The sequence below is a fragment of the Chionomys nivalis genome, chromosome 15 (genome assembly GCF_950005125.1).
Source record: "Chionomys nivalis chromosome 15, mChiNiv1.1, whole genome shotgun sequence".
NCBI classification, from domain to species: domain Eukaryota; kingdom Metazoa; phylum Chordata; class Mammalia; order Rodentia; family Cricetidae; genus Chionomys; species Chionomys nivalis.
This window is the reverse complement of record NC_080100.1, coordinates 42701419-42714283: the sequence shown is the minus strand read 5'-3', so window position 1 is coordinate 42714283 and position 12865 is coordinate 42701419. Positions and strand designations below refer to the sequence as shown.

The 12865-nt window shown below is 44.3% G+C and overlaps 1 protein-coding gene across 6 annotated transcripts in view; it reads right to left on the bottom strand.

Moving 5' to 3' along the window:
* The window catches only part of Mast4 (microtubule associated serine/threonine kinase family member 4), a 593745-nt gene that overhangs the window by 339540 nt on the left and 241340 nt on the right, over window positions 1–12865 (bottom strand). Inside the window, exon 1 of one of the 6 annotated variants that reach the window (XM_057790146.1) lies at window positions 5134–5213. The exons of 4 other annotated variants lie outside the window; for them this stretch is intronic. In XM_057790146.1, the coding sequence (XP_057646129.1) occupies window positions 5134–5172 (39 nt within the window). In that variant the 5' untranslated portion in view covers window positions 5173–5213. Of the gene's footprint in view, window positions 1–5133; window positions 5214–12865 lie in introns of those variants that run through there. One more of the 6 variants, XM_057790143.1, reaches the window with a different exon arrangement.

Genomic DNA, 12865 nt, shown 5'->3' with positions numbered 1-12865 from the left:
GCTTTGCAGATGCAAATGCTAAGATTCCACACCCTGGCTGTGGAAATATTCCACATCACTGAACACAAACCTGGTTCTAAAGTTTTTAACCCTTAATAAGTCTACAGTTTTAGCATAAGCTACTCATAAATGAAATAAGCAATGTAATAATTTAAACATAATAATTTAAATATGATATAGGATTATGTATGCAAATAAAACAATGAGATACTGCAAACATTAGGACGGAATGCAGTAATTATAAAAAACCTCTAAGAAAGCATGAGTATTACCTTTGTCTATAATAAGCAGGAAGTATTTGGGTAAAATAAAGAAAGGTGGATCAAGAATGATTTTGCATACCTTTGATCCTGTCACTCAGGAGACAGAGGCCAGGACAACCTGGTTCACATACTGAGTTTCAGAACATCCTAGGTTATGAAGAAAGAGACCCTGTACCAGAAAGAGAGAGAGAGAAAGAGAGAGAGAGAGAGAAGGAGGAGGAAGGAGAGAGGAGGAGGAGGAGGGAGGAGAGGGAGGGGAAATAATTATAGGAAGACAGGATGCATGTGCATTAGATCTCTTAAAGCATGATGGGAAAGGAGGGGAGAAAGGAAATGGAACAGAGTCTTGGCAGGCAAGAGATAACACTAGAAAAGAAGACAGAAACCACACTAGAGAAGGCACATTCACTCTTAAGCTATCCGAGAGTAGAAGAAGGGAGGTGTGGTAGGGACTTCGGGAAGAGGGCTGAGAAGCAGGCTGGACAGGATAGGGCCCTGAACTCTGAGGACAGCAGACATTTTGGCAATCCAGATGTAAAGAATGCTGGCCCTAGACTCTCCATACGTTCACAGAGATCAACATGGCTTGGTAAGAAGATGCAAGCGAAGGAGAAATAAAACCTGAGAACCAAGGTAACACAGAGAATTACTTTATCATTCACAGAATTACCAAGACGATAATGTGCTAGGTCCTTACCTATGCAAAACCAGGATCTAGTATGCAAACTGATTGATGATTGGATTGATTGATTGATTTTCCAAGACACGGTTTCTCTGTGTAGCCCCGGCTGTCCCAAAACTTGCTTTACAGAGCAGTCTGGCCTCAAACTGAGAGATCCACCTGTCTCCGCCTTGAGTACTGGCATTAAAGGCATGTGCTACCAGGCCTGGCTACAAACTTATTTATTTTGACATCAAGAACATTTTTTATTACTAAGATGAATGGTTCTTAGAGAAGAAGCTATTTTTTTTCAAAGATACATATGCATTACCCACTGTGGGTCAGGAAGCTATAGAATCACATCTGTCTCCAATCCCAGCAGAAAGGGAACTGCTCCCATGTATAAGAAATACCACTCATATGTGCTTCGTATCTGCCTTAAAAAAAAGTAGGTGGCCAATCACAACCAAAGTTCGTCATGATTCTTCTGGTCCCAAAGAAACCTATAGGCTTTTATAGGATTGCTGGAGAAGAAAAGTACGTGGTCCCAATAAGGCATTAATGTTACCTTGAGTGTGTCTACTATGCTCTTCTAATTAGATGACTCCAAATAGCCACCCACGGTCTTCAAATGAGGAGGAGAAGAATGGCACTCCCACATAATGAGAGTGCTGTTGAATTCCAGGTAAGGTGTAAACACATCTTTAATTACATTTAAATTGGCACAGAAGGGTCACTGAGACGTTATGACCAGAATGACCTCCATTCAAGCACAAAATAGAGGTGAGCTGATGCACAGTACAAACAGATAGATCTGTCTGCTTCCCTGCTTTCTAAACTTGAATTCCAGGCAAACATCAGAGGCAACTAAGACACAGGAGACAGATGAGCTCTTTATTGCTTTTTCACCAAAGGGTGTGCTGCAGGTGGGGTGCAGTGAGAGCAGGTACAGGTAGAGAATCAAACAAAGCTCAAGCAGACTCACTAGGAGTCTGAAATATGAGCATCTGGGTATCATTTCTGCATCACGAAGCAGCGGAGGAAGACCTGTTTCCACATCCACATGGTACCTGCTGCCTTGGACGTAGAATTTCAATGGAACATTTAGTGGAGGTAAGAAGGGCAAGAGAAGACCATGCCTAGCCGGGCTCAGCTCAGCAAAACGGCAGGGAGGGAACTGTGGGAAAGCCTTCCTCAGAGCCCCCATCCCTCTCAGACACCTGCAACTGCCTCAAAGACGCTGGGGACTCATTGTTCTCCAGCCTTGGAGCCCATCACGCTGGAGGTACATCCGGATACTCTCATTAAAACAAGTAAGAGAGAAAACGTACAACGGAAATCACTGTAACAATTAATTTCCCTGACAGTTAAAAAATATGACCCACAGATGAGGGATATTAGGCCTGAGAGGAGCCAGTTATCTTTGACAAATTAGACCTGTCTAGAAATTCAAATTGCCCCAAGTCCAAGGTCTGCCCAAGTCCATCCATCTGTCACTTTCCCCCTGTTTTGAGAAGCTGTCTGAGAAGTTTCCAGAATCTACTAGTGGAAGCCACTGGGACCTCTCCTCACACTCTCATTTCAGAAATAGGGGCACAAGTCCCACCAGGGGCAGTGGACACTAACGGTTCCCACACAAGAGGGGAAGACGAGCAGCTCAGTGTGGCTGCCACCAAGGAGACAGCCACACTCTGAGAAGTTATTTTCTCAAACTCAGAATTTGAGAGACATCACCAGCACGCCTGTTCTGAAGAGCTAGAGGTACCAAGCTCTTAAAATAAGTTTCAAGCACACTGAAGGATTCTGCACCGAACACATATTGCATTATTGTAAAATTAGACTTTAGGAAATCAGAATATTGTGTACTTCAGATTTCTGACACTAAGCTTTAAGTTATTTAAAGAGCTGGCTGGCTCCACACACTGTTCATTTATTCAATGCATAAAGTCTTATTCTCCATACTACATAAAACCTACATATTTATAATCACCATGATCTCTCTAATCAATGTTTACTAGCTTCCTGATAATTGTTCTAACTTAAAGATAATATAATACCTGATATTTATTGTATTAGGTGGCCTTTAACTTTAAAACCTTAAATATACTCACATCTTTATTTAAAAAAAAAAAAACAACACTCAAGAGTTGTGTGTTACGGTACGCCATATTACAGAAAGGTAAGTAGAGCCCACAAGAGAGACAGCTCTCTCAGGAGGTACACAGAGGGTCAGTCAGAGGCGGGGTAAAGAAGTGAACACTTGCTCTTGGCTCAGCTCATCCAGGTGTCTCTCACCAGCACCCTGAACGCCCCACACAGCTCTATCGAATGTTAACCCCACTAGGTGGCGTTGCTCTTACAAGTTCTCCAATAGCGTCTGTTGTAATGCAAATATGAACTTGCTTATTGTGTTCCTTCCCCACACTGGAATTCCGCTCACTGTGTACGACTGCTTTGAAAAACACCAATTGCCCACGTATCTGTACGAGGCGAGGCGAATGAGGCAGGCAGGCTTTGTTTAAGTGCGTGGCCAGTTGGAACGGAAGAACTTTCAGACACTTCTAGGCTATTTCTCATAACGCGAAGACTCCGCTTCTCACTCACAATATAAAGTAGACACTCGGGAGCCAGGATACACTAGAGGACATCAGGGACCCCGGGGCAGGCTTACGACAACCAAAATCTAGATTAGAAAGTTCCCCTGTTTTGTTATACCTGGCTTTAGAAAGACACAGCTCTGATACTTTTAACTTCCAAAAAGGACTCCTCTGTTCCTAACACTGAAAGTCAGTGGAACCCACAGCCCTGAAGAGCACTCCAGCTTCCAGCCATCCCTTAAGATGCTGTTAAAATCTAACATTACAAAATGAAAAAAAAAAAAAACTACAAAAAATTTCTTCTTAGATTTGTATCTTAGAAGCACCTAAAGTGAACTGCAGGAAAGAAAACACTGATAAATTGCCATCAATTAATAATGAGGGGCACTCCTGGAAGTTCAACAGCCTATCACTGTTTTAACAAAGAGCCTTTTCCATATTTAACCAGTGACTCTGGAGAGGGCAGGAAGACAGACAAACAGCTGCGCCTTACCACAACTTCATGGAGAGGATGAAACAAAGAAAAGGAAGTCCACAGCAGTGACTAACCACACTGTACACGCACAAACAATGACCACAGGACTCTAGAGGAGGTCATCTGTTTACTTAGGTCCGGAACAATAGACGGCATTGAGCCCCCAATGTTTTCAATCCCTCTTTTGTTTACCCACAAATAATCCTTTGGCTTGCCCACAACACTATAATGTTAACTCAACATACAGAATGTCAAGTATTAGCAACTGGCAGGACCCAATGACTTGAAAGGTCGCCCAGAAAGCCTTTCTAGACGTGCCCCCTAGTCTGGACCCTCAGGGAGGCATATTGTCTTAATTTCAAAAATCATGAATAAGAGTTTAATGACAAGAGTCTTCCCTAAAGAAAAAAAAATCACTTTTATACAGCAAAGAGAGCCATTGGGAGGTAAACATACTAATTTTGAACACATTTCAGCTGTGGCTTCCTTAAACCCAACAACTGCCAAGCAGACTTTTTTTTTTTTGTCAAGTTTTTATATTTGCTAAGTTTTCACTTGGCATAAACTTGTACATTAAGAGGCAGAGTAATTTAGACAATCTTAGACACGGAAAAGCCACCCAGGAGACACACTCCTTTCCTGGCCTCTGAATCACAGGCAACTTTGACCCAGTTGCCAGTAAAAACTTTCATTCCACGGACAGGTAGACAACAGCTGCAGAAAACAGCCCTGCAGCCACACAGATGCCATCAGGAGGAGGTGACCCTGGTGCCAAACTGAGTCCCGTGTTCCCAGAACTAGACAGAGTTGCTTCTGCCACAGACTTCTCTGACACTTGATAAAACCCCCGAGTGATATCAGCTGTCACCACCAGCCAAGACTGAACTATTCCTGAACAACCATACCAAAGTGTTGAACTAAACGTCCTGCCTATTGTCTCTGACAAAAGAGCCTCCCTCACTGAAGCCCGCCAAGGGTCAGCCCTGTGACTAGAGCCCCAGCAGACCTCGGTGCCAAGTAAATAGTAAGAACTGAGCACATAGTCATGCCCAGCAAAGGAACGACAGAGGAACTTTGAAATCCTCCATGGCTGGCCACTGACAAGGCTGCCTGTTCAAGAACGGAAGGTTCGCCTACCTGGAGCCCTCTCCGTCTCAGAATGCTGGACTCATCCATCTCCCTCTTTGCTTTCTCTGAGCCTGTCGCAACAGTCTGGCCATGCTGTACTACCTCTACTTGGCCACGCTAATTCAGAGCCTTGCAGCTGCTAAACACTTACATCACGCTCTAGCTGATTGGAGCCTGAAGTCAGCTGGTCCCCGCTTAGTTATTCTCTCCACCAACTTCGGAGATCAGGGATGCTCGCAGTTCGCCGGGAGAGCGCAGCAAGTGGGCTCCGACAGACACCTAATGTATTTCTCCAGCAGGCAGAGGAGGCTCTCTCGCTATCAGACTGGAAATCATGGGATCCCTGTTTTGTTCCTCCAAACGCTGACTGGTGGTATTCCAGGCTTTAAAGCAGGTAAATGGCTTTCAAAGCGGCTTTGGGTCAAGCGCTTTCTGAGGTCAAAGTGGCTAAGTAAATCAGCGCTGACACACACCTCTGTCAAAGCAGCCGCTGATTGGGACCGTGAAGAAGAAAAAAAGAAGAAAAAGAAGAAAGAAAAAAGCCAAGCAACCGACAAGCAAAAAAACAGGGCAGCACAGCTGGTCAGTCCAGCGGCACCACACCTGGCGCTTGTCTCTTCCCCCACTATCAAAGAAAATAAAATGTAGCAGAAAATCTTAGCCGCTGCCTGGAACCAAACCGGAGAGCTCAGGGCGCGGCTGAGACCGACTCTAAGGAGCATCCCCCACCTCACCGGATCTCCATTCCTTTACATAAACATCTCTCCCGCAGCCAGATCCCGACCCTAAGACACACAGAGAACAGGTTTTAATCCCCCCCCCCACCCCGCCACACACACACCCAGAACTTAGTTCTGATGATACCTGACCAACATGGAAAAGGGAGGAAGGCAATCTAAAGCCTGTCATTAGCCGGGATATTAACCTACTCACAGTCTTATAGCCGCTGGGGGGTGTGGGGAGGTATTTCCGTCATATGCAATTTCACAGTTTGTTTCAGCTTGTTTACTCCCCTCATCCTCAGCTTATTGCAATTCAGAGCAACGACGAGATGAATATTAGGTTTTCATTACTGGCATGGCACAGGAGTAACAATATACGATGCCATCAATTTATAATAAATTATTCCTCCTGTGTCTACTCTAAAGATATTTAAATTGAGGGAACTGTTTGGTCCTCAGGGAAACAGGCACTCACTCAGTGGTATGTCTTAGAGATCCACCTCCTCAGCCCCTCTGTCCATTTACAGAGTTGTCTCCTAGAAAATCATGGGAAAGCTGCCATAAAATTATTTAAGATATCAGCAATTTTTGCATTTCTAGCCAATCCAGAGATCTAGAGATCTCTAGGTGTAGGAGAAGAAAGGTCTGGTACCCTCGAACAGACCCCCGCCTCACGGGTGCTCCTTTTCTGACTGTCAGCATGCCAGTAGCCTTGCTATCAATTGATTAGATTATGTCATTAAAAATAGCTCTGGGATTTATGAACCTAAGCACTGAGCAAAATTGATTGCATTTTACATCGCCAGTCCTCGCATACATCCGCAGACATACAAAAGAAGTCCAGTCAGATGTCCCTTAGCAGGGGCTCAGTACACAAGGGTCAGAGCATCTGCCACTTGGATGTGTTCATTTGATACCACTTGAGGTAGAAAGCCTCGGAGTTTTTAGCCCTGGCATATATGTAGAGAAATGATGCCACCTCTACAAGAAGGGGGGGGGGGAGTGGGGGGGCGACAAAACCAGCCACCACACAAATCAAATCACACCAATAAACGTGAGCATAAGCCGCAGTTCGAAAAAGATTCATTTAAAGCTGTAAATTCGTGTTTAAAATTGAAGGTATAAAAATAGTCTGCTCTTTCTTTCTTTACAGAAGAGAGAAGCCCAAGTTAAAGACAGCAAAACAGGCTTGTGGAGGTGCCCGGGGAAAGGGTTCCTGTTCTCACCACCCCAACCCCCAGCACTTTGAACTCTTCCTGGAAAGCGAAGACCGACAGGCCTTTTCAATGGCGACCACGGGAGCAGCACGTGTCCCCTTCACTTTCAAGTAGTCCTGGGAGAAGCACCAACATCTCCCTGAATTACAAGAGCCCTCTTAGAGCCTGGGCAGCAGGATAGCTGGTGTCTATGCCTTTCAAAGCCCTTGCTCTCTGCTCACAGACCAAGAAGGAAGGCGTACTGATTTTAGGGGAGAAACGCCTTTTTCTTTAAACCGAAAAGCTCAACTCTCAAAACCAAAAGTCAATCATGGTTCTTTCACTTAAACTAATGTCTTTGTTTGTGCACACCGCGATGCAAACATGGAGGGCAGAGGACTTCTGAGGGAGGGCATCTCTCCTGCCTGTTGGATCTGGGGATTGAACTCACTGCCACAGGCTTGAAGGCAATCATCTTGACCCACTGAGCCTCCTCAAAGATCCCCTTTCTCCAATAATATATATAATATCTATCTATCTATCTATCTATCTATCTATCTATCTATCTATCTATCTATCTATCTATCCATACATACTTTGTTTTAAAGAATATGATCTTCAGCCTGCCAGTGCCTCTCGAAAAAGTAAAGTCTTTTGGTGGAGGGACCAAAGCTCCCACTAAAAAGAAGAACATGGAAAACATTATTGTTCTTGGAATAAAGACCACATTTTCCCAGCGGAGCAGGTGGGGCAGGGGGGTCACAAGTGTCTTTTCTGGGACCAGTGCTGGTACTACGGGAAAGAAGATGTTCCGGGGACACGCTGGGGACACTCTGTCAGGACGTCTGCTGATGTGCGTCCCTGATAAGCAGAGCCCTGGCAGCAGGCACCTTGACGGTAGAGCCGCCTGATGCACGGGGCTAATAGGACTGTAGCTGAGGATGCAGAGTTTGTCTCTTAACAAAGGGATATTCTGAGATAAAAATCTAGGTTAGCATTCTACCCTTAACTAAGTCTAAGATGAAGATTATAGCCATCAAATCTAGTATGAAAAAAATATCGATTACCTGTCAAAATGTATCACTTTGAGAAGTGATAGGCATACATTTAAAAAAAACAAAAACAAGCCAGAGGCAAAAACATCTGGGACAAAAATGAAAGGCTGCTGAAAAATCACATCAGGCAATAATGGCTCAGCAGAGGGAACAGTAAAGGGGAATTGCTACATTTACCCTTTGCTATATATTGTCTCTTCAAGGTAAGCCATGTGTTAAAATGCAATAAAAACCTCAAGTGATGACACTATTCAAGGTAATAATTGGGATCCAGACTAATTTCCATTAATAAACTCGTTTTTCCTGTGATTTTATACCTCCCCAGAATGTGTTCACAAGGCCGGGAGTCAGTTCACAAAGTACTTTCGTCCGCGCGCTCCACCTTTACCCTTGTGTTCAAATAAGGAAACCCAGTGGGCTTTGTCATGCATTGAGTCTAAATCAAGGGGCTTTCTAATATTTGATTTAGAAGTATCTATATGAATACAGCACAAACCCATCAACTACTGGCCTCGTTTACCTCATGAAATGTTCAAAATCCATGGTCCCCACCACAAAGGTAAACATTACACTCCAATAATTATTGCAGCTCAGCATCTCCCAAAGGACAAAAACAATTCAGAATTCCAATCAGGAAAGGGGCGTTTGGATGTTTTTCACAAAGAGGGCAATGGAGATTTGTTGCCACCGTCACAGTGTGACCTAAGGATTCAGGTCTGGCTCTGGTGAGGTGTCTGTTTATGGCACATTTGGAAACTTGTCTGCAGGAGATCTACGGTGGTTACCCTGAGTCAAGGTTACCTTTGATTGGATCCATCCTCTGGCAGTTGAATGCTCACTGAGTTTGTGAGGATGATGTTTGTTTTTATAAAACAAAGGTGTGGGAGGTTTTCAGACCTACCCTCTGGACCCCACTCCACTGGCTCCATCTACTGTTCTATGCAAACTAAGCCTTGGCCTTTGAATATGTGTAAACCTAGAGGCCCAGCGTCGGGGAGGGGGAGAGTCTCACCCCCCCTCCAAAAGAAGGCTGGTTCTCCCTCCTACTTTCTACTTGAGCCAGCAGCACAAAGGCAGAGGAGTGCCTTGCCAGTGTGTTGGCTGCCCCCTCCCCGACTCCCACCTTATCCCTCAGAGCCTGCAGTATGCTTTTAGCTTTCTAGTAACCTAGATGGGTTCCTGAGTAAGTGTGGGGGATACAGAGAACCAAATATATCCCAAGCATAATATCCTGTCAGTTACTTAGAAGAGAGACAAGGTTTCCATGTCTTATCTGTTTATTTGCCAGGGAAGTCAACGTTGCCAATGGATACATTCCCCCATTAAACCAGTAATCCATTCATAAAATCACCACTGCTAGCCAATGAATATGTTTGTTGTCTTTTTAATTAAAAAGTTATGGATAATATGGAGCACAAAGGAGAAGTTCATTCATGAGAAGGCATACAAAGATCTACTGTGGTAACAATGTCCCTGTGTTAATCTGAATGAGGCAGAGAACCTTGAATGGCAGTAAGAATATGGCCATAAGCAGGGGCGTGGTTGCACATGCCTTTAATTCCAGCACTCAAGAGGCAGAGGCAGACGGATCCCTGTGAGTTCGAGGCCAGCCTGGTCTACAAGAGCTAGTTCTAGAACAGGCACCAAAGCTACAGAGAAACCCTGTCTCAAAAAAAAAAAAAAAAAAAAAAAAAAAAGAGCATGGCCATGAACTTCTTTCAAGAACTTTGTTCAAATGCATATTTCTGTGCTCGTATTTTAATTCCTTCTTAATTTCTGTATTTCCATCCCTTATACTGATAAGTAACACTGGTTGACATTTATTGATCAGTTACTATGTACCATCCAGTCACATCAGTGAATCTCCTCAACATCCCTACAAACCAGGCAAACCCACCCCGCCCCCACACTACAGATAAGGAAAGTGATACTCACAGAGATTTTATAACTTCCTTAGATTATACAGCCAAGGAATTGAGCTACCAACTCAGACAGGACTGAAGTCGGCATCCCTGCCTCCATCTTTTCCTCCTTCATAGTGTTTAAACCAAGGAGGGAAAGACCTGTGAAAGGCAATGGGTCCTTTAGCCCCACAGGCAATCAGCGATCAGAATATACCAGCAAGGGCATGGCACCCCAAGAGATCCCTACATGGCCTGGGCTTCAAGGAGAAAGGAACCAATGGAGGAAGAAATAAAGCCCCTGAGCAGGAATGGCAGAGGAAGAGAACATGGAGAGACAAGCTAGTGGGGAGTCCCTTGGGTCTCCGACTTCTCAATTACATACCTCTAAACACAACCAGCACTTAGTTACAATCACACTACCTACACAAAGCCATGGGCATTCCCTCAGTTGCTATGCCAGGCACAGCACATGTCCTGGGGGTGGGACAGTACTGGCAGCTCTTTATTTCCTATTTCAATAACTTTTTTTTTGAATTTACCACCAGGAGACTGCTCCTTAAATCTCCCTTTCCTTTTCAGCAAATGACTCAGAGCAGGACTGCTCTCCTCTGAGCAGTGCTGGGAAGAAGAGGGGAAATCCCAGTTGTGACTTCGCTTTGTTTTCCAGAAGCTGCCCTGCCAGCCAGGCAGGCAGCACTATCCACGCTCTGCCATGAACAAGCCTACAGGCTGTGCAGCAAATACTAACTCCCTGGAGCCTCCCTCTCCCGGGTGTCAGGGTAACAGGGATTTGGGCAAGAGGAAAGGGAGGAGGAGTGAGCTGATGGGAAATACGGAAACTAGCACCTGTGTCCTCGGGGGAAACCCAGTCCAGCCCTGTCTGGGAAGTCTCTACCTTCCCAGGCGGTGCACAGGAAGGATTCCTGCTGGTCTTCTGCCTTCCACACATGATCACTGCACAAAGCATCTGCTTCTTGAGGCTTCTGGGGCCACTGCCCTGGCTTCCATTCTTCGATTCTGCTCACGAATCCACTAGGGGATGAGGAGAGGGCCAAGGCATTCCATTAGCACGTGGCTGTGGACTCACTCTCACCCGTGGGAAGGTGAAGGGCAGCCAACACCGGGGAGCCTGCCTGAGCGTGCATGCCTTAAGGCGTACTCTGATGCTATTTCTGATGAGAGCAGACCACACTCTTAGAGGAGTTGGACATTCACCCTTATTACTGCCCAAAATGCATACTGAGTTATGACGATATGACTGTTACCAGGGTTGATCCCGAGAGTATTGGCCACTTATTAAAAGAACACAGAAATGAACCATGTATTAACTACAGTGTCACTCATGCTCAGAAGTGAACAGCACCCTAGAAATGGATCCACACCATCTCAAGTTTCAGCAGATTCCACTAAGGGACAAGCACTGTAGCCACAACTGATCCTCTCTTGCATTTGAGAATAGTCATTGGAAATGGGATAATTCTAACCTCTAAGGTAAGAATGGATTTGTTTAACACACACACACACTCTCTCTCTCACACACACACCAAATCTGCTCCCCAAAATAATTTGAAGCCCATCAAGAAGACTCAAACAAAGGGCAGGATGCCTTCTAGCCTTCTAAAGTCAGACATAATCTTCCTCACTCAAACAGAATGTGAGGACCTAACACCTTCCCACTGACAAAACTCCCAGACTCGTGTTTTCCAAAATACATATCATTTAATTCCAATTGCAGGTGGGGTCAGTAGCAAGCATATGTCCATGAAATACGCTACAGCCCACGCTTCTAGCATTGAGTTTCCTTTCCACCCCACCTACAATCTAAAGACCGCTTCAACATATGCAACCTGTGATTCCTGCTATGAAACATGCATGATTTCCCTTAAGGCGTTTCACAAGAAAGCTGCATTGTCTTGACGTCTGCATCACCATTTTTTATCTAATTATTTCTGGCATATTAGCCATCAAATCACTACTGACAACATGATAGGAGTCATGGGATTGAAAAAATTATATCCTAGGAGGAAATAATAAAATATAAATCACATACATAATTTTCTTTTGAACATTTTAACAATGACACCCTCATATACATATGAAATATAGCAGACTATCCTCATAAATGCCCTGACATCAATCACAGCAGGAAAATATTCTCTACTTTGCGAACACACGGATCCAACAAAATGTAGCATTTCTAATAAAACCGGGTAATACAACTTCATTTTTTTTCATATGACATTTATGAAGATCTGACAATTGGAAAGAGCACCGATACATTTTTTCAATTACGTCCCTACATCTCTAAGTGACGCACAGCTAACAGTGGGACAATGAACTAGCACTTATCAAAACTCCGTGTTTCGTTTCAATACATACTGGGAATGGGTGTGTGAAGTGATAGGTAGTGACGGTGTGAAACACTTACCAACCACACACACTTAGACACTCCTATGCTGATACAAGACCGATTCTAAGGGTGCCTGAATCAGCTAAGTATTTTAGCAATCTGATAAAACAGATATTCCTAAAAGGACCACCATGAATAAGACAGATCTAGAGATAAAATTTAAAGGCTGCATTGTTTTTAAACTTCTGAACAGTATACCTATCATAGTAGATTTGTTGATTCAGAGATTATAAAAGCACTATCAGGTTATATATATTCAACTTATTATATATGTATGTATGTCTATGTATGGATATGTGTACAAGGCTGGTACCTGCAGAGGTCAGACGCGCTTCAAATCCTCTGGATCTGCAGTTATATGCCATTTGAGCCACCAGATATATAGGTGCTGGGAACTGAACTTGGGTCCTCTGGAAGAGCACCCAACCACCGAGCTAGATCTCCAGCCCCACGT